Genomic DNA, 22,959 nt, shown 5'->3' with positions numbered 1-22,959 from the left:
AAGAAATTACTGACATATTTGACAACTTACTACTTAAAAAATAACTTTGATAGTGGAAATAGCCGATCTACAAGCTCACAACGCGTCGCGATGCGACGCGTTGTGAGCTTGTAGATCTTCTATTTCCACTATTTCGGAAATTTTTCAACATTCACGATTATGACGATTATGACAAGATAATTGCGATAATGTCAAATAATCACGATTAGACGATTATGTAATAATTGTGACAGCCCTACATGCCCATAATAGAGATGCCTGGTTTGAAAGAGGCTAAAATGGAAGACTCTCCTCTATCTTGGTTGGAAACAAAACAAGTGCAGAGAGAAGAGCTCTCCTCCAGCCCCAGGCAGGCACGCTGGTGTTTACATGCAGCCTGCTGAGGGTGAGCGTGTGCTGCTCGCAGCAGCATGTGTTTGTGTTTACCACACAGCCTAAATTTAGCCAGATAGATCCCTCCAGCGAGGCTCTTTGTTCCCCCCTAGAGGTGACCAGACCACGCTGCGCTCCACTCTGCCATCAGCCCAGCAGCAGCATTGATGTTGGACAGTAGGTCTGTCACGACAATTATGACATTACATGACGACAGGGGCGTCACAAGGGGTAGGAAAGTGGGACTGAGTTACTAGGGCCCAAGGTGGTGGAGGGGCCTTAATTATTTTGTACTTTTTAGCTATTGAAAAATAGCAGATCTACAAGCTCACAGCGCGGCATCGAGTGCCACGCTGCGAGCTTGTAGATCTGCTATTTTTCGTGAAAATGTGTGCACATCTTTGAATATATGTATTTTTTAAGCGAACATTTGTAACTCAAATTTTGCTTCTGGGGGGGGTCCCTGGCTGGAACTCAATATTTTGAGATGGGGTTCTGTGGCCAAATACATACCATTTTGGGGGTCCTTCACATGAAAAGGTTTGAGCTCCACTGACATAGAAACATAGGTTTTTCAAAAAAGATTTTCATGATTTTTCAAAAATAGCAGATCTACAAGCTCACAGCGCGGCACTCGGTGCCGCGATGTGAGCTTGTATATCTGCTATTTTTCAATAGTTAAAGCACAGGGGCCCCGCAGTGAATCCTTGTACCCAGGGCCCAGAATTTGGTGCGACACCCCTGCATGACGATTAATTGTCATAATTGACACGATTAACGATTTAATCGTGTATTTGCCGTTGACATTTACGTTTCTGTTTGGCTTGTTGTAGGCTTTGAAGTTGCACATGGCAGATATGACACACATGGCAGATATGACACATAACCTAAATATACAAAGAAATGACTGAGACATTTCACAACTTTATACTTAAAAAAAGAACATTGATGCGAGCTTTTTCCACTATTTTTGAAAATGTTGATGAATTTTTAATGAACATTTTTCAACATGGAAACGATTATGACGATTATGACAATAATTGCTACCTGAGCACAACCGGACATAAAACGACTTGTCTTTTAGTTCTACTGCTTCTCTTCTCCACTAGTCCCTCTGACATTTAAGTCTAGTTTTGGTCATCATAGCTTAGTTGTCTCCACCAGCCGAAGGCTGAGGGAGAGTATGTTTTCACCTCCGTCCGTGTGTCCGTCCGTGCGTCCGTCCGTGCGTCCGTGCGTCCTCGCAGTTTGTGAGCACCTAATCTCAGTCGCCGTTGGCCCGGACGCTGCCAAAGTGAGCACACACACTCCCTGGATGCCAATCTAGAACCTCTGCCCTAAATTTTTCAAATGGGCCTTTTCTAGCGCCACCTAGTGGCCGATGTTCGCAAAACACATTTTGGTGCACTACTCTTACAGATTTTGGCCAAAAATCCTACAAATCGGTAGGCAGTATCTCCACAGTCATGTGATCGACACGGATCTGTCCGATTTTGCATATTCCATCCTGATTGGCTAAGATTGGCTTCCAAAGTTTGTAGGATTGAGCCGTTTGGTACAAAATGCCTCAAATCCCAAACGCAAAGTGCAATCATCATGAAATCGCGCACACACGTTCCCACTAGGTCGAAGAAGAAATGCCACTTGAAATTTTTGAAATCAGCCTCATGGTGGCGCTATAACAGGCCGATTTGTGTGGCCTGGTGGAGACCTGTGCTCGGAAGAGCTTCTTCTAGTTTTTATTTCGTTTTTGTCAGTGAAAAGAGTTGGTCGACAAACATTTTTCGTCATAGTTTAGACAAAAACTGCTGCTTGCTTGCGTAGATCAGCACTTGTCAGTCCAAACTGTGTGTGTGTGTGTGTGTGATGTAAGAAATAGTGAAAAAAATAGCCGATCTACAAGCTTGCAACACGTTTCACAACAATGTGTTGTAATCTTGTAGATTGGTCATCATTATTAAATACAGATTACGTGGTCGCGTGTTTTAGTATGTTTGGGTTGGGCAACATGTAATATAGATGTTGTGGTATTATGAGAGATTATATTGTCTGCTATTTGGATATTGTATTATCTCTTGTGAAATCGCGAAAATAAAGATCTACAAGTTCACAACATGACATGTTGTGAGATTGCACATCACTATTTTCTGAACATTTTACAGAATTTAAAAAGAACATTTATATATTCATCACATTATCGATGCTGAGGACGGTATTTATTTAGTCACAAATATTGTGACATTTAATTATTATATATATTTCTTTGTCTTTATCGTGACGTCCACTAATGCCCACTCTTTTTTGCAATCAGTGGCAAATACAATGATTCTGGATGGTTTAAACGGTATTGAAGGTATATACAGCATTTGCCCTACAGTATATAGGTTTGTGCCTTTTTTGTGCGGTAAAGTCAGTTTTAATCTTCACGTCTTGCAGCTTAGTTTTAATCTTCACGTCCTACAGCTTGATTTCATCATATTTCATGAAATGAATCAATATTGCAGTTTACACAACGGGGAAGAGTAGGGCCGGTTTGGTCGATCCTGTTTAAATGCTACAAGGTGTTTTTGTTCCTCCTACCCCAGATCTAGTCAAGAACTGCTCGACTTAACCCATTTAGGTCTAGAATTATTGACTGCTTTAACCAGTGAAAAATAGTAGATATACAAGCTCACAGCGCGGCACCGAGTGCCGCGCTGCGAGCTTGTAGATCTGCTATTTTTGAAAAAGTCGTGAAAATGTGTGCACATCTTTGAATATATGTATTTTCAAAGCAAACGTTTGTTAACTCAAATTTTGCTTCTGGGGGGTCCCTGGAACGAAATATTTTGAGATGGGGGTCCGTGGGCCAAATAAATATAATTTTGGGGGTCCTTCACATGAAAAGGTTTGAACCACTGACATAGTAGTCTCTCAAAAACAGACTAACTGAGCTGAGCTCCAGTTAAGTGAAAAGGACCTTTTCTTTGAAGAAGATGGCTGGCCAGATCGCTGACAATAGAAACATAGGTCTTTCAAAAAAACCTTAGAAGGATTCAAAAGACACTTATAGAATCGGGCCAAAATTCTAATTTTCACGATTGTTCAAAAATAGCAGATCTACAAGCTCACAGCGCGGCACTCGGTGCCGCGCTGTGAGCTTGTATATCTGCTATTTTTCAATAGTTAAAGCATAAAATAATGATACACAAAATGTGTACCCGTTCTAAATGGGTTAATTTTAACGGTGGTGTTGTTGTCTCTCCTTTGTGCCCAGGTGCACGTTCAGGTTCCCCAGCACCAACATCAAGATCACGTTCACGGCCCTGTCCAGCGGCAAGAAGGCCAAGCGAGAGGCTCCAGAGTCGCCGGTGAAGCACGTCGTCCAGCCCCAGATCTCCCCCCTCACCATCAACATTCCAGACAACATCGCTCACCTCATGAGCCCCTTGCCCTCGCCCACTGGAACCATCAGGTAAGCTACAGCAAGGGTTTTCAAAGTGGGTGACGGACGGGGCACCCTGGGGCAGCAGTCCAGGGGTGCCGCGAGTTCATTTGATAATATTTTGAATACTTGAAAAAATATTGTTTAGTATAATTTTAAACTTAGTACAAAGTTCTTACTAGTGTTGCCCGATCCCGATCACGTGATCGGATCGGCCGCCGATATGGCCGTTTTTATAAGATCGGAGATCGGGGGAAAAAAATCGAAAAAAAAAAAAAGTTTTTTTTTTTTTTTTTTTTCAAAAAAATATTTTCTGGAAGTACTGAAAGTTACAGGTAAGGTGAATGCGATATGAAATGTAAGCTTACCATAATCACAGTAATCCTTAATCATTTTCAATCATATTCAAGGGCTTTTGGAGAAATGAGACAGACAGCACTGCAGAGGGAAGGTGATTGTGTCAGACTCTGTGTACAGCTGGCAGCTGATGCCAATAAGTAGTAATTGGCCCCTTGCTAATGGATCAAAGGAAGGCAATTATGTCTCTCTGCACTGTCAACTAGCTCAGTGGTTCTCAACCTGTGGGTCGGGACCCCCAGGGGGGTCCTCAAATTATTTTGGGGGGGTCCCCAGATGATTAACTTAATGTGCAACATTGTTTTCTCTCTCAACAGTAAACAAATCAACATAAAGTTTAAGTGTATAGAGGGTATCTGCACATTTCGAAAGTGAAAAATTAAGGACTTTTTAATACCTCTAAAATGACAAATTAAACATTGGCCAAATTGTCAAATATTAAAGCCAGAAATTGTGAAAATAGCCGATCTACATGCTCACAACTCCTCGCGTTGTGAGGCGTTGCGAGCATGTAGATCTGCTATTTTCACAATAGAACCGTGTTATACAAAATATACTTCCTCAACTCTTCAGGGTCGGGGGTCCCCAGTTAAAATATGATTATTTTGGGGGTCACGGCCTGAAAAGGTTGAGAACCAAGTGATAGAATGAATAGAATTTTTTTTTCTTCTTAATGCCTTGCCAAAAGATCGGATCGGGAAAGATCGGGATCGAATCGGAAGCAATAATATTTGATCGGTATCGGATCGGGAGCAAAAAAACCCTGATCGGGGCATCCCTAGTTCTTACCATAATGGCTATTATCTCAACGCCTTCCTCGCAACATAATCACTAAAATATCGTCGCTGTTGGGCAGAAACCTTGTATCTCCAAGTTTCAAATTTGTGCGTCTTTTGGTAAAGCAAAGCCCTGCTTCATCATACAAGACCGCACAAAACTAGTGAAAACAGCCGATCTACAAGTACACAGCTCGCATCGCGAGGCGTTGTGTGCTTATAAATATAAGGTGCTGGTGCTGGTGCTGCTATAAATATAAGGTGCTGGGAGTGAAAATTATAATGTAGGGGTGCCTCGGATTAAAAAATATATTTATGGGGTGCCCTGAGACAAAAAAGTTTGGGAACCCCTGAACTACAGATCAATCTAAAAAAAATTGAATATTGTGTAAAAAATGCCATGAAGGAGGCGTTCAGACCAAAACATTTCCCCCCCTAAATGTGCCCTTTTCATACATTTTGCTACCTGGTTTGGTGGATTTCATTCATTGTTGCCCCTCTTCTGAGATCTCCTGACCCCTCCCCACAGCTAAAATGGAGCTGTGCGCTTCTCCCAAAAGCGCTTATTTTGGCTGCTCCAAAGTTAATTTCTTTAATGAATCGTGTATTTATAGTTCCAAGAGACTCACAGATGTGCTGTTAGTCCGATCTACATGCTCACAACGCCTCGCGTTGCGAGGGGTTGTGAGCATGTAGATCGGCTATTTTCACAATAGAGCCATGTTCTACAAAATGTAATGCCTCAACTCTTAGTGCTTGTCAGTGTTGGTGGGTCCCACCCACTCCCCAGTTAAAATATGATTACTTTGGGGGGGTCGCGGCCTGAAAAGGTTGAGAACCACTGCTAGAGGTGAAAAATTGGACAGTCATCCTTTTTACGTCGTAACACATATACTCTTGAAATGTCCCGATGTCTCCTCTGGGATATATTGGCTCTGGTAGTCTGCCAAAGTGGCCGCCTGAGGAGCCAAAACATAGCACTATTTGGCCGAGGGCTGCTATGAAACGTTCCATTCTTGTCTTGGGTCATCCTCAACCACTTAACCCTGGCATCACTATTTTTGGCATCACTATTTTTGGCAAGTGCATTGCAGGCCAAAACATTTAAAAAATGAAAATGGCATATTTAAAGGCTCACTGCGTGCCACTGTGCGACGCATCGTGAGCTTGTAGATCTGCTCTTTTCCCTGTGAGGTGCCGTTGTGCGACAAAGTCGAGGTGATCGCTCTAAGTGGTTAATGTTGATGTTTTAATTTTCTATAAAGACATAGCATGTATCCCTAATCTGTGCTCAAAGGCAAAACTGGCCCACGTGGCCTAAGTCCAGATTCACAGTGGCATTCATCTGATGTGTTGGTTGCCTTGCGATGCAGTGTTGAACTTGTAGATCTGCTATTTTCTATTACTTTTTCTATTGCAATTGTCAAATGACAAAGTATTTTTTTTTTTAAACACGCAGTGGCAGTTTTCAATATGTCTGTGTTTAAAAAGTCCATTCCCAGCTCTAACAAAGGCTATGGTGTTGGACAGTGGTTCTCAAAGTGGGTTCCAGGGACTCTGTGGTTTCCTTTAGAGGGGTCTAAATTGACCCATACAAGTCTGTAACTCTGACAGTGTACAAATGGAACCAACTAAACCCTGACGGCTGACGCGTTCATTTGGGTCCATTTTGTACACTGTCAAGAGGTAAGGGGAGACCTTGATATATGAAAGTTTGAGAAACACTGGTATAGGAGATTGCCCTGGCACGGCAGCTAAAGGTGACCTTGAGATACGCGCTGACCTTGATTGCGCTGACCCTGTTGGGGATCAGCCCCACCCACAGCTTAGGCTTTAGTTTAGCGAGAGAGAGAGGGAGAGGGAGAGAGATGGAGAGAGAGGCGTTTCTGTTGTAGATCCTCTCAACCTTATAACCTGGACCAGATGGTTAATTATTCCACACACACAGTCCTGTGGGTAGCGTGTTTCTATTGGTCCACTTTAATGTGACAGACAGGTGACTGTAATATACTTTGTTGAGCGGAGCCCCCCAGGGTTCTATACTACAGATCAATCTCAGGAAATTAGAATATTTTGTAAAAGTCAATATTCTTGAAACTCTCATATATTCTAGATACATTGCACATTCACTGAATTATTCCAAACCTTTTTTGTTACAATTTTGAATCTTTATGGCATACAGCTCATGAATATCAAAACTCCATATTTCAAAATATTACATTATTACACAAAAGACCACTCAAAACAAGGATTTATAATGGAGAAATGTCAACCTTCTGAAGTCACAGTAGCTTGAAGTCCAGTGGGAAGTTTCCGAAGTCAGTTATGATTTGGGGTGCATATGGCATATATATTCAAATTTTCTAAGATTGATCTGTACTTTTTTCTTGATTGTGGTCCCAGAGATAAAAGATTATAATAATATATATATCAAATGGGGGTCCGTGGCTAAATGCAAATCAAACTGAGATTCCTTGAATTGTAAAAGGTTGAAAATCACTGAACCAAACTAGACAGGAACCTCAATCTCCTCTGTGAATTTCGGAGAGTGTCCGTTTGGATCCAATTTGTTACAACAGACCCGTAAAGGGTCCATTTGGACCCCCAGACGCGACGTGGCATTGAGAACCAAATGATTTAGGAGTGAAGTTGGACCCACTTCTTGCAGCTAACTTGCCGTGATGTTATGTTTCCCTCCACAGTGCTGCTAACTCCTGCCCCTCCAGTCCGCGAGGCGCCGGCCTGTCCGGGTACCGGATGGGCGGTCGCATGGTGAGCTCTGCCGAGCTGCAGCTCATCAACGACAACTCCCAGCCCGACAACGACAAAGACGCCTCCGGAGGCGACAGTCCTAAGGTGAGGCAGGCTCCAAGCTCCTGGGCAGAGCGCTTTCCAACTGGGGCTATGGAGCAATTAACCCAAAATATATTCAGTATATTCCATAAATTCCTGAAAATATTTTTCCTGTCCTGGAAAAGTTTTGGAATTGATCAAGGGTCCTCCTGGAAGGTAAAAGAATAGCTGGGCATTGTTTTGGTTATTGATTTTGTTACCTCATTTACTGCCACCATAAATCGACTTTGAGGGTTCCCTGCCACGTTTTCTTACCTTTTGACGTGGGCACGTGTGTCCATCATGCACGATCTGCATGCACCCCATGGTCCATTCAAGGCGTGCATGCTTTATTTTTGCTACACTGCCTGTTTTTGGGCATTGCACATAGGAGTAAGAGACTCGTTATTGCGCTGAATGATTGTTATATATTCCTGGAAATTGGGTTAAATATTCTGGAAAAGTTTTGGAAATTCATTGGTAATAATGTGTGGGAACCCTGTATATCGAAACTCTCGATTAACCCACTGAGACCGGATTCTACAAATATCTGATTCAACAGTTTTCAGTAAAGCTGATGTTGCTTTATCAGTGGTTCTCAAACCTTTTTGTGTCATCCAACAACCCCACCATCTTGCATGGTTTCCACCGCCATCGGTGGGTGAATGTAACGCACATTGTATAGCACTTTGGATAAAGGTGCTATATATATACACAGTAAATGCACCATTCACGTTAAGGCATAACGTAGGCCTTTATAAGTGGTTGACCAACAAACAATTTCCTCCCTTTTCACAAACACAATCTGGTAACAATTGTGGAAAGTTGAACATGCGGGTCACATGTGCCAGCTATTTTAACAGCAATGCCGGGAATAATAAGAAAATAAATATCCAGAACTGTGCATCCATAACATCCGTGAAGGGAGCACGTTTACGTAAACATCAGTTCATGTAGATTAGAACACGGCCCACTCAGTTTAGCTGCCGGTTTGATCACAGGCCATTGAAGGCGTCCGTTGAATGCAACCACTTAAAAACACACATTGTGTTTTATTTATTGGGTATTCAGAAGTGAGGGCAGAGGGTACATGGATTAATGCATGGATTAATGCATTAAAAAATTGCAGATATACAACCGAGTGCCGCGCTGCAAGCCTGTAGAATCTTTTGTAGAACTTTTTGCAATCTTTGAATATATATACAGTATATGTATTCTATTATTTTTCAAAGCAAACTTTTGTAACTCAAATATCTGCTTCTGTGGGTCCCTGGAACAACATATTTTGAGATTTGATTTAGAAGAAGGATTTAGAAGACATTTATAGAATCTGGTCAAAATATTCAAAGACTATTCAGACTATATAGCAGATCTATAAGCTCGCAGTGCGACACTCTGTGCCACGCTGCGAGCATTGTAGATCTGCAATTCTTTTTATAGCTTAAACATAAAATAACGGTTAAAGCGGTTCAAGTCTAATGCGACACAGGCGCGTTCCAGGTCTTCATTTAGCAATATTACACAAGCGGGTGTGCATTATCCTGGTTATTTGAGAGGGTGTGCATTATCATGGTTATTTGAGAGGGTGTGCATTATCATGGTTATTTGAGAGGGTGTGCATTATCATGGTTATTTGAGAGGGTGTGCATTATCATGGTTATTTGAGAGGGTGTGCATTATCATGGTTATTTGTACGCCAGCCTTGCTGCAGAAACGAGCCGGAGGCTCATAATGTTCTCTGTTTTAGTGGTCAATATTTTATGTAAATTGGTGTTTCTCAAAGGGCCCTTGGGGTGTCCCAACGAGTCCCCAGCATAATTTTTTTAACATAGCATTAGCTTCACAAAAAAAATGACACCACTTTATCCAAAAATTATGGAAGTCTTGAAAATGATTGGATTCTTTTTTAACTCATTGAATGCCCATTGAAGGCCATCTTGAAAACAAGATGGCCGCCAAGTACCAGGATGCCACGTTCCTAGATTTCTAGTGCACGGATCAATTTTTAGTGCACGGATCGTGCACGCCCATGCACCATATATGCACCATATGTGTAGTACTTTTTAACGGCTTTCAAACAAAACAATCCGCTTGGAAATCCGTTCAGGCAATCATGAGATAGAAGCCTTTAAAGTCAGACAAAACAGCCATTTTTGCCATTTTGAAAGATGTGTTTGTTATGGGGCTAACCATGCAATTTCGCGATTGCGATCATGCCTAATACATTTTAGGCATTTTTAGAAATTTTTTTATAAAAAAAAATTTTGGAATTTTTTTTTTTTTTTTTTTTTTTTTCAAAATGGCTTCCAACTCGGGAAACTCGGGCTGTGGCAGCCTTTGACTACTGTAATAACTCGGGAAACTCGTGCCTTGGCAGTCAATGAGTTAATAATGATTCATTTATCTTTTCCCCACACAAATCTTCTCTTCTGGGGGTCCCTGGCACAAACATATTTCGGGGGTCCCTAATAGGGCATTCACTGATTTTTAGTATTCAAATTATTCAACGCCACAGTATTTGAATAGTCGAATATTCGACAGGACTGGCCAAACTGTCAAATGTTAAGTAAGCAAGAGGCGAACATTGTGAAAATAGTCGAGGCGTTGTGAGCATGTAGATCTGCTATTTTCACAATATTTATCTGTGGAACCGAGTCACATTAAATGTAATGCCTACAATTCCAAGTGCTTGTCAGGGTGGGGGTCCCCAGTTCAAATATGTTTATTTTGGGGGTCATGGCCTAAAAAGGTTTAGGCCTTTTTTACCCCTAGTATAGAGCATTAACAAATTCATCCACCAGGGGCATTGACAACTCATTCTTATGACTTCCTATCTAGCCAAGCTTTATAAACTATATATTTTTTAAAGAGAAAACAATAAAAAAAATAAAAATAAAGCGAATATTCCACTTAGTTGAATAGTGACTTTGATATTCGAATATTTGAATATTTGGTGAATGCCCTAGTCCCTAACATGTAAAAGTTTGAGAACCGCTGATTGTAAAGCCCTTTGAAAAACGGCCCACTGTTGAAACTGTGCCGCTAATAAAATTCAACTTGCCTTGCCTCCCCAGGACGACTCCAAGCCTCCGTACTCCTATGCACAGCTCATAGTCCAGGCCATCACCCTGGCCCAGGACAAGCAGCTCACACTGAACGGGATCTACACTCACATCACAAAGAACTACCCTTACTACAGGACCGCAGACAAGGGCTGGCAGGTGAGTTCTCCTGCCTTCGGAGCAGTGTTAATTTCGTCGACTAATGCTATGACGGCATTTTTTCGACTGCCCTTTTTCACTGACGAAAATGAAATACCGGTAAAAACTAAACTATGATGAATAAAACTAAGACTAAAATATATTGACGATTTCATCAACAAATACAAATTAGACTAAAACGTTAGGTAGGGACTAGTGCAGAAGAGATGCAGTAGAACTAACTAAACAGTTATTTTATGTTTAGTTGGGGTTGCGCTCTGAAAATAGCAGATCTAAAAGCTAGTTCACCCTCAAAATGACTTTTTTTCTATCAATTACTCACCCCCTGGAGATTTGAGTTCAATATAATTATTTTTATTTTGTAGCATTTCTAAGCCAATAATTTGAGGAGACTATTTGTAGGCCCATTGATTCCGGTTGGAGACCCAAATGCATCAATGGGGGTACATTTATTATAATCTAATTATTGGCTTAGGAATGCAACAATAACTAAAAAAATATTATTGAACTAACGTCTCCATGGGGTGAGCAATCGATAGGAAAAAAGTCATTTTGGGGGTGAACTACTACGTTAATGTATGAAAATAATGTCATGGTATTATTATTATTATATATATATTTTTTTCTTTAAAACCTTGAAAAAATACTTTTTCATTGTGAGAGGCTGTTAAATTATTTTTTCTCCTCTATAAATATAGCTATTTGTATTTGTCTGTGACATGTACTGATATGTGTTAATATTCTATACTCGTGTTGATGAAATGAATACATAGGACCACAATGGAAACAAATGCCAAGGGTTAATTATGTTATCCTTTTAGCCTAAATGTTATACTGTACCTCCGTGCTGTTCAAATCTTTTCACTGATAAAGTATTCAATCAATCAATAAAAAAACTAAACATGAATAGGAATTTAAAGTATACCATGTTAGTTCCATTGATCCAAGCATAGGCAATTTTAAGGGGTGTCTATGGGTGCACTTGTGTCTGTTATTTAGCTCTGACCTCGAATTTGGTGGTGAACAACTCCTAAAGCCCTCTCTCTTAAATGTATTTTACACACATTAAGTTTACACACATTAAGTTGTTGCAAAAATAAGTAAATAAATCATATAGATATATGCTCATGGTGTCTAGAAAAAGCACAGTTTATATTGTGTTACAATTAGGTAAAAAATAAACCTTCCAAACCCATTAAAACAACAGGATAAACCGTACAAAATCCAAAAATGTTTGCACGCGCGCAAGTGTGCATGCGTGAGGAATGCAGTCTTGCACCCGCTGCTAGAAGAGGCTAGAATCGCCTATGGATCCAAGTCATAACACAGTGCTCTGAAAAGGCAAAACCGCTGCACCACTTTCAATGACGATATTATGTCAGTGCAGTCCTGCAACAGATGACATGACACCGTTACACAGGAAACCTAGGCGCGCACACACACACCGCCGTTGTGGAAATACCTCCGAAACCTCATTGCATAGTTGACATCGCTGTGAGAGCACTTTTACTAGAAGCCACACACGCGGTCTGCTCGCTGACATCAAGGTACGCAAACGTCGACAGAAGTTTCAACATGCCCTGTTGTTTCCAAGTTCCGAATACCAGCTGTGACATGTTCAACGCCCGCAGTGCGTCATGTTAGCCAGACCTGACATTTTGTGAATGGATGCACTTAACCTACCAACTCCTTTCTTTTTTTTAATATACTGTATATTCTCTTCTCAGCTGCAAGATTTGTACTGTAAAGCCTGATATACTTCAGTGTACAACTTCAATCTCTCTACTTCAATGCTATTTGTTTGGCGAGTGGCACTGGTGCGCAACTTAAGTGTGAAGGGCCATTCACAACAAGCTGAATAACTACAAGTAACACGCGAGAAGCAATCGTCAAGTCGCAAACAACAGAGCATCTAAACACACAGTCAGACACACACACACACACACACAGCCCCATGTGAGAGTGAGAGGATCGCCACAGCTGACAGAGCTCAGGCAATCAGCTACGGCACGTTTGTAGAGCTCGGGCAATCTGCGACGCATTAAACGGCGTGTTTGTAGTTATCAGTATAGTTATATAGTGCTTGGAGTGAACGGCCCCTAAACCAGGATAAACTCTGTCATGGCTGCTGTGCATAGAGCAGGGATTCCCAAACTCTTTTGTCTCGGGGCACCCCATAAATATTTTAAAACAGCAGATCTACAAGCACACAACGCCTCGCATCGCGAGGCGTTGTGTGCTTGTAGATCGGCTGTTTTCACTAGTTTTGTGCGACAGAGGTTTCTGCCTGACAGCAATGATATTTTAGTGATTATGTTGCGAGGATAACATTGAGATAATAGCAATTTTGGTTAGAACTGACTGAAAATAACTTTGTACTTCAAGTTTAAAATTATACTAAAAAGTGTCCAAATAAATTCCAAATATTATCAAATGATCGTGGCACCCCTGGACTGCCGTCGCGGCACCCCAGGGTGCCCCGTCACCCACTTTGAAAACCCCTGGCATAGAGAACCTAGTTTATGAATGAAATGATCTAAACCAAGCTTCCTTTTCTCTTGTGTGGACAGAACTCGATCCGCCACAACCTGTCGCTGAACCGCTACTTCATCAAAGTGGCCCGGTCGCAGGAGGAGCCGGGCAAGGGCTCCTTCTGGAGGATAGACCCCTCCTCGGAGAGCAAGCTCATCGAGCAGGCCTTCAGGAAACGAAGGCCCCGGGGCGTCCCGTGCTTCAGGACCCCCCACGGACCCCTCTCCTCCAGGTCAGTACACAGTATCTCTATAGCAGGGGTCTTCAACGTTTTCAGGCCAAGGGCCCCTTAGCTGAGAGAAAGATGAAGCAGGGACCCCCACAACCTGTTCATAGATTCCATATAGTTTCATTGTTTGACAGCACAATCATCAGTGTATTTTGGATTCATGTCAATTTGTGTTTTCAGATATTTAACCACTTGAACTGTCAATACTTAATAAACTTGACCTTTCACTCTGTACTTAGTCTGCTCTTTGTCCCCTCTACACCAAACCTCTTTGCAGAAAATAGCTTATCTACAAGCTCACAACGCCTCGTGAGCTTGTAGATCTGCTATTTTTGGCTAAAGTTCTCTGAATATGGACGCTATGGTTCAAGTGGTTAATATAAAAAAGGAGAAAAAAAATCTATCACACAAAGATTTGGAGGACCCCCTGTAGTAACTCTGAGGACCCCCTACGGGTCCCGGACCCCCTGTTGAAGACCCCTGCTCTATAGTCATGTGATCAAGACGGATCTGTCAGATATTTCATATTCCACCCTAATTGGCCAACATTGGCTTCCAAAGTTTGCAGAATTGGTCCGTTTTGAACAAAATTCCTCAAGTCATGAACGCAGGGTGTAATTTCCGTGACATTTTGCACACAAATTCGCTCTAGGTCGAGGAACAATATGCCATCCTTTTCACTTTGCATGTTATAGCGCTATCAGCAGGTCGACAACACAAATGTTTCGAACGAAATGCCCCAAATCATGAAAGCAGTCAGATTACAGTGAAAGGCAGAAGAACACATGGCACCCTTTTTCACATTGGACTATTATAGCGCCACCAGGAGGCCACAATAACATACCTGACCTGGCGGAGACCTGTGCTCAGAAGAGCACTGCTTCTAGTTATTATTGTTATATTTCTTTAATAATTGTTTAAACTCATAGTCTGATTAACAGACTGTATTATACTTCATTGTACAATGGTAAAATTATCTAAACAAATAGCCCAATGTTAAGCCCTTGTTTGTACCCTGAAAATGCAAGCTACATGTGAACAAACAACATCCACGTTGAAGCCATAGCAATGAAAAAAAAAAAGAAAAAAAAAATCATTGCTGAAATCATAGCAATAAACAAAAGAAACCGTGCTGTTGTCTGACATTCCAGGGCTGCATGTGTGAACTTTAATCAGAGAGGCTGCAAGTACCAGTCATCAGTCTTTCTGGTAATGTGTTTTCTTTCCACTTCCTTGTGGTTTCCTAGAAGTCTGTGTATCAGTGACGGGTTCAGAGCAGCCAAGGGTTTCGTTCATGTTTAAAAGCCAAGCCAACCCCATTAAAAAAATGAAAGTGAAAACATAGCTGGGCTTTGTATGCACAACACAAAGCCTTGTTTTGTTCCCCCACTTGTTTTTATGTTAACCACTTAAACTATAGGGCAGGGGTCTTCAGTGTTGTTGTTTTTTTCAGACCAAGGACCCTGTGTGTGTGAAGCAGGGCCCCCGACTACATATTGTGTTGGCAGATCAAGCTTTTTCATAGATTCCATAGACTTGTTTTGACCGTACTGTCATCAGTGTATGTTGGATTTTCAGACCTTTAAGCACTTAAACCGTCAATACATAAGGGGAACACACACTGGACGCGGAAGCGGCACGGAAGCGGCGCTGCGAAACATACGGCCCCATTATTTTCAATGAACTAACCCACACCGGCGGCATCAGACGCGCGCAGCCGTGGGTCTGCCGCCTCGCCTGCCGCGCCGATACGCCACTGTTCTATTTTTCCAGCGTTGCTGCGCGGTGAACATTTTCTCCCATGGTTCTCCCCACCGGGGGAAATGGATGTGCTGTGTGGCAGCGCGCCGCATCCAGTTTGGTTTACCGTGCGGCACTTCACGTGCGTCGATACCGCGTCCAGTGTGTGCTCCCCTTTAGAAAACTTGACCTTTCACTCACTCTGTACTTGGACTAGGGATGCTAGGGATCAAGTGGTTAATGTAAATAAGGGTCCCCCTGTAGTAGCTCTGAGGACCCCCTAGGGGACCTTTATAGGGTATGTACTTTATATTCGGCTTACTGTGGTCCCCCAGGGCTATACACTAGGTCGGCTGCTATTTCCCTTTTAGTTAAGTCACTTTAGAAATGCTTATATTGCAGCTGTCTTCTGTGATCCAAGTCTGCAGTTAAGATAAGGTTGTGGTAAGGCTGTGACTATAACTAAACCACTTCCTAAGCCACAGTGAGGGCATCAACACATCGGGGGAAATGAACTCAAGACCATTTGAAAAGTCAGTGGAAACAGAGACAGACATGTACTCATCACAAGAGCTCAGAAAACTGTGACGTATAAAACTGCACAAGGGATTCTCCCATACCATTTTATTCCGACCGAGAACGATTACTCAATTTTGAGTACTCGCCGATACCAAGTACAGACACGAGTACTTTTTGTTTTTATTGTGTAACCCCTTATTATACCGCAATTTTGGTGCAATGAGGGGTAATTTTGGTGTCGCGCTGTGAGCTTGTATATCTGTTATTTTTCACTGGTTAAAGCATTCAATAATTCTAGGCCTAACATGGAAGTGTTTGTGTGGTGTGACCCCGCTTAGGAGCGCCCCGGCCTCTCCCAATCACTCCGGGGTCCTGTCCGCCCACTCCAGTGGGGTCCAGACCCCCGACAGCCTGTCGCGAGAGGGCTCCCCGGTCCCCTTGGAGATGGACACCTCCCCGGTGGCCGCTGCCCCTCCCCCACCACCACCACCCCCCTCCGTGGTGACGGTGCAGCCCAAACTAGCGGTCATCCAGGAGGCACGTTTTGTACAGAGCACGACAGGTAAGAAAAAACACACTACAACAGGGGTTCCCAATTAGTTTTCCCCAAGGGCCAAATTATATCTAGGGTACCAAGCCGAGGGCCACAACATTGCAGGGAGCGACGGTGCCGTTCCTGCGGCGCTACTCCAGCGACAGTTCAGATATCGTCGTTGTCGGGGGGGAAAATCTTGTATGTCCAAAACCGTTTGTTTGCATTTATCATTTAAAAAATTATTTAAACTAGTGAAAACAGCCGATCTACAAGCACACAAATGCGTTGTGTGCTTGTAGATCTTCTGTTTTCACTACTTTTGTGTGACGGCCTTGTATGATTTGGGAAAGAGCATACAAATTTGGAGATACGAGATTTCCACCCGACAATGACGATATATTAGTGTTGTTGCTGCTCTTATACCACCATTATTACTGGGGTTGGTGTGGGCCGGACAGTAGCCCCCCGCGGGCCGCCTATTGGGGAACCCTGCACTACAACCAGCCTGGTTCCAGCCCATAGACCCGCCCACTCTCAGAGTGTACTGTTTCTCTGGTCTGAAATTGTGATCATAATAAGCGCTTTCTCCCGTCCGAAATGATGGCTCCTCCAATGAGCGCAGGGGGGTGGGGGTGGGTTTAACGAATAACCAATCCGTGCCGCCGCGGCCCATTTTTCAAGTGACGTCATCATCAGTGCGTCATCGTCAGAAGATTAGGTGCTTTGCTCAGTGCTGCCGCTGATCTGTAGTGATTGGTTTAGGGAAAGTTAAAGTCCCTCCCCTCCAGAAATCGCTCAAACAGGGCACAATGTCAGACTAAAGCTTCAGCTGAGTCTGAAATCAGGCTACGCTATAATACCACAGCGCTTGTATACCTCCTGGAAGTTTACGTAGTCTAGATATGTAGATATGCTATTTTCAAACATTTCGTAGTTTAACCTTTTGGTGCTTTAAGTATATTCTGATGCCAATACTTGTTAGGACTTTTACTTCTAACAGAGTATTCCTACATTTCAGTATTTATACTTTTACTTAGTGAATCCAGAGCCTTGGATGGGGAGTTCTGCCAATGCGGGGTCAGAAACGGCGCCGGTCACGTGGTTCATGTAACTCGAAATGTCACTTTACCCCTCATAGACTCCAATGCATTCTGTAAACCATTCACCAATAGATGTGTATGTTGAAGACCTGGCCCCATGAAGTGAACGGGAGAGGCGCGACTCTCTCTAATACAGGGGTCTTCAACGTTTTCAGGCCAAGGACCCCTTAGTTGAGAGAGAGAGACGAAGCAGGGACCCCCAACCTGTTCATAGATTCCATATAGTTTAATTGTCTGACGGCACAATCGTCAGTGTATTTTGGATTCATGTCAATTTGTGTTTTCACATATTTAACCACTTGAACCGTCAATACTTATAAAACTTGACATTTCACTCTGTACTTAGTCTGCTCTTATCTCAACTACATCAAAGCTCTTTGCCAAAAATAGCCAATCTACAAGCTCGCAACGCCTCGCAGCGGTGCGAGCTTGTAGATTGGCTATTTTTGGCTAAAGCTCTCAGAATATGGACACTAGGGTTCAAATGCTTAATGTATAAAAAAGGAGGGAAAAAAAGCTTTTATCACACAAAGATTTGGAGGACCCCCTGTAGTAACTCTGAGGACCCCCTAGGGGTTCCGGACCCCCTGTTGAAGACCCCTGCTCTAATACATGGCTCTGAGTAAAACGGTGTGGTCTCATGGTCCCCCCTCCCCCACCAGGCTCGTCCGTCAGCAGCCAGCCGGTCCTCATAGCGGTGCAGCGGCAGCTACCTCAGAGCATCAAGCCGGTGACGTACGCCATGGCCTCCCCGCTCTCCTCCTCCACCACCAGCAGCAGCTCCACCTCCCAGCCGGCCGCCATGCAGGCCCTCCACGTACTCCAGCAGATCCCGGCCGGGGCCGCCGTCACTGTCAAGAGCGAGCCGCAGGAAAACGGAGAGCGTGCTGCCGTCAAAACAGGTGAGGAAGACGTGCTCCATGCTCTTCTTTTATGGAGCTCTAAATTAACCCATTTAGGCCTAGAATTATCGAATGCTTTAACCAGTGAAAAATAGCAGATCTACAAGCTCGGTGCCGCGCTGCGAGCTTGTAGATCTGCTATTTTTGAAAAAGTCGTGAAAATGTGTGCAAATCTTTGAATATATGTATTTTCAAAGCGGACGTTTGTAACTAAAATTTTGCTTCTGGGTGGTCCCTGGAACTAAATATTTTGAGATGGGGGTCCGTGACCAAATAAATATCATTTTGGGGGTCCTTCACATGAAAAGGTTTGAGAACCACTGACATAGTAGTCTCTCAAGAACAGACTGAGCTCCAGTTAAGTGAAAAGGACCTTTTCTTTGACGATGGCTATAGCCAGATTGCTGACATAGAAGCATTGGTTTTTCAAAAAACCTTAGATGGATTCAAAAGACACTTATAGAATCGGGTCAAAATTCAAAATTTCACGATTTAAAAAAAATAGCAGATCTACAAGCTCACAGCGCGGCACTCGGTGCCGCGCTGTGAGCTTGTATATCTGCTATTTTTCAATAATCAAAGCATAAAATAATGATACACAATAATGTGTACCCGTTCTAAATGGGTTAACCCTTACAAGTCTGTAACTTTGACAGTGTGCAAATGGGACCAAATGGACCCTTGTACACTGACCACACCGTTTTACTAAGTAAATGTTAAGGAGAGACCTTCACATTTCAAAGTTTGAGAACCACTGCTCCACACCACGGGACATGAACTGTCGTTCCTCCGTCTCTCTCTACAATTTACAATTTAGGCATTTAGCAGATGCTCTTAAGTGCTAAGGGCTTAGCTGGAGTCTGAAGAGGTGAGTCCTCAGTCTACGGCGGAATCTCGGGAGTGAGTCTGTTGTTGCGACAGGGAGTTTATTCCACCCATTCTCTCTCTCTCTCCTCCAGTGAAAGTGGAGGCGGTTGCGGTGCCAACCTCCAGCCCCCACCACCACAACGTCTCTGTGCTGGGCGGCTCCAGCCGGATCATTCAGAGCAGCCAGGCTGGGGGCCTGCAGACCTTCACCATCATACAGCAGCAGGCCCCTCCCCCTCCGCTGGGCCAGCACCAGCTGCCCATCAAGGCCATCACACAGAACGGCACCAACGGAACCCACTGCCTCACCACTGCCATCCAGCAGCAGCAGGGCCCCGGGCCGGCCGCTTCAGGTGAGAATGTGTGGAAACAGCTGCTTCTCCAAGCTGGAGCCGGGTCCCAAAAGTAGTTTTTGATTAGATTAGATTAGATGTCTTTATTAAGGGAAAATCGTTTTTGCTCAGGCCAATGCATACATTCAAGACGAGACAAAAGACAATACATATACTATACAAATAATAGTTAACATAGCATCATCATTTTAGATTTTATTTTTTCATTTATAAGTTGGATAGTGGAAAAAAATAGCAGCTCTCAGCTATATATACAAGCTCACAGCATGTCACTTTGTGCCACGCAAAGCCTTTTCAAATGGGGTCTGTGGACAAATTCAATCATTTTGGGGGTCCTTGACTAATCAACTCTTTTTGCATTGGTGCCATGTACTTGATTTTTTCCCTCTTTACCTCTGGGACCCCAATCTACATTATAAAATTGTTAGTGTTAATGACAACCAAATGGACCCGTAAGGTCTTGCACATTCGTAGGAATCGAAAGTATCGAATTGGCCTGTGTCCTCCGGTGAGCGATGCTGTGGTATGACAGTATAATGGGCTTGAACTCAAAATATCCCACTGGCAGAATAACTTTATCTCTCACTGACTTTCAATCTCCATCTTGCTCAACTAATGCTGCCCTCTGGTGGTGCGTGCTGTGCACTACAACAACAATACTCTGTGTGTTTCATGAATCTAATATTGGCCCAATAGTCTCACGTAGCCAGACAACTATTCAACAATATCTCAACGCTATATAGAGTCTGAAACTACAGCCCCTGAAAGGAAGCTGTCATCTGTGAATCACTTCCGTTCACGGAAATCCATTTTAAAGATTATCTTTCAAATATATCTTGAATTTAAATTTCTGTTAGCAGCAAGCTATATATCATCACAAATTTGATTTACAGTTAAAAGAGTAGTTCACCCCCAAAATGACTATTTTTCTCGCCATGGAGACTAGAGTTCAATAATATTTATTTTGTTTTTTGTCACATTCCTAAGACAAAAATGTGATGACAATAAATGTACCCCCATTCGTTCCGGATGGGGACCATTTTCGAAACGGGTCCCCATCCGGAATCAATGGGGGTAAATTTACTCGAATCAATTTTTGTCTTAGGAATGTGACAAAAACCCAAAAAATATTATTGAACTCTACTCTCCATGGCGTGACTAATCAATAGAAAAAAAGTCATTTCGGGGGTGAACTACTCCTTTAAGACACATTTACGCAACAGCAAAGACAAAGGGGGGGGGGTTGCCTTTTCCCCAACTCCTCCTGTATCCAGTAGCTAAAGAGTGCAGGGTCGCGCCCCAAAAATAGCTGCTCTGCAGGTGCTGCGACGCGTTGTAAGCTTGTAGATCCGCTATTTACTTGCGCAAGTACTGCGTTCGGCTGCGTATGTAGGTAGGTAGGTAGGTATGTAGGTAGGTAGCTGTTTGTGTGTTTAATCCCGTAGCCCAATGAGGGACCAGCATTCCTGGTGATGCCAGTAGTGATGCCAGTGGTGAGCGCACCTCATGGCGCGCTCTGTTGGCGCACAAGTAGGCCATACATGGCACCTCGACAGAGTGCTGTGCAGTTCTATTTTTAAGCCATTCATAACGGGTACACATTATTGTGTATCATTATTTTAGGCTTTAACTATTGAAAAATAGCAGATGTACAAGCTCACAGCGCGGCACCGAGTGCCGCACTGCGAGCTTGTAGATCTGCTATTTTTGAAAAATTGGGAAAATTTGAATTTTGACCCGATGCTATAAGTGTCTTTTGAATCCTTCTAAGGTTTTTTGAAAAACCTATGTTTCTATGTCAGCAATCTGGCCAGCCATCGTCAAAGAAAAGGTCCTTTTCACTTAAATGGAGCTCAGTTAGTCGGTTCTTGAGAGACTACTAATGTCAGTGGTTCTCAAACCTTTTCATGTCAAGGACCCCCAAAATGATATTTATTTGGCCACGGACCCCCATCTCAAAATATTTCGTTCCAGGGACCACCCCAGAAGCAAAATTTGAGTTACAAACGTTCGCTTTAAAAATACATATATTCAAAGATTTGCACACATTTTCACAACTTTTTCAAAAATAGCAGATCTACAAGCTCGCAGCATGGCACTCGGTGCCGCGCTGTGAGCTTGTATATCTGCTATTTTTCAACAGTTAAAGCGTTCAATAATTCTAGGCCTAAAAGGGTTCATTTGTGACATTTTAGGTATTTCAGCCCCTGAACATTCTCTTCGCGTCCCTGCTAACGTGACAATAACCTCCCTCCTCTCTCCCTCTGTCTCTCTTTCTCTCTCGTGTTACGCGTTTAGCCACCGCCGCCGTGGCGAGCCCCCTCCACCTGTTGGCGGCCCACGCCTCTGCGTCGGCCTCCCTCCCCACCAAGCGTCAGAACGGGGACCAGCAGCAGGCGTCCTCCGACGCCAAGCGCATCAAGGTGGAGGAAGAGGAGGTGCATCCTCCGGGCCCCGGCGCCGCCGCTGCAGCAGCAGCGCACCCCTCAGACTCGGCGGCGGCGGCGGCGGCAGCTACCGACCAGGGCGACCACAACCTCAACTAGTCGCCTCCCACTTCTCTCACAAATACACACACACACAACACCACCCTCTCTCTCTCTCTCTCTCTCTCTCTCTCTCTCTCTCTCTCTCTCTCTCTCTCTCTCTCATCCTAATTCCTACTAATAATGTAATAAAGGTTTTATAGAGACGCTGTTATTACATTATTATTAATTTAACCCTGAAAAGGGTACACATCTAACCAAATGGACTCCATTTGGTTGCATGTGTACCCTTTCAGAGTTACAAATGGATAAAACAAACTACGACTCAAAATGCTCTCTCTCTCTCTCTCTCTCTCTCTCTCTCTCTCTCTCTCTCTGTCCTTTCATATCGTTTAAATCAGTGGTTTTCATAGTTTCTTTTAATTCTGAGGACCCCCGTTTTGGTACTCATTACGCCACGGACCCCCACCCCACCCCAACTCTTGAGAGTGTACTCATGGAACCAAATGGACACTTTTCTGAGTTGAAACACCTGTAATGGTCTCATGTCACTTCCCAACTATCAATCATTTAGCTGGGGGACCCCCCCCCCCCCCCCCCCCCCCTCAAGGACCCCTGTCCCTTGTTTGACAACCACTAGTTTAAATGTTTTATTTTTTATTTTTTGGTTCTCCTTCTACCATGTTTGACTCCCAAGGTGCCAAACGGAGAGGA

General features: G+C 43.4%; 1 protein-coding gene across 1 annotated transcript in view; it reads left to right on the top strand.

The window, feature by feature from the left end:
• Nucleotides 1–22,546, top strand: part of foxk2b (forkhead box K2b) — a 36,668-nt gene extending 14,122 nt beyond the window's left edge. The window contains exons 2-9 of the mRNA XM_080723638.1: nt 3,629–3,826; nt 7,632–7,785; nt 10,836–10,982; nt 13,553–13,746; nt 16,341–16,564; nt 18,300–18,539; nt 19,499–19,759; nt 22,058–22,546. Of these exons, the coding sequence (XP_080579764.1) occupies nt 3,629–3,826; nt 7,632–7,785; nt 10,836–10,982; nt 13,553–13,746; nt 16,341–16,564; nt 18,300–18,539; nt 19,499–19,759; nt 22,058–22,305 (1,666 nt within the window). The 3' untranslated portion in view covers nt 22,306–22,546. The remainder of the gene's footprint in view (nt 1–3,628; nt 3,827–7,631; nt 7,786–10,835; nt 10,983–13,552; nt 13,747–16,340; nt 16,565–18,299; nt 18,540–19,498; nt 19,760–22,057) is intronic.
• The last annotated feature ends 413 nt before the right edge of the window (nt 22,547–22,959 follow it).

The sequence above is a fragment of the Nannobrachium achirus genome, assembly GCF_963921795.1.
Source record: "Nannobrachium achirus genome assembly, chromosome: 4".
NCBI lineage: Eukaryota > Metazoa > Chordata > Actinopteri > Myctophiformes > Myctophidae > Nannobrachium > Nannobrachium achirus.
The sequence above is the reverse complement of the archived record's forward strand: the minus strand, read 5'-3'. Positions and strand labels throughout refer to the sequence as shown.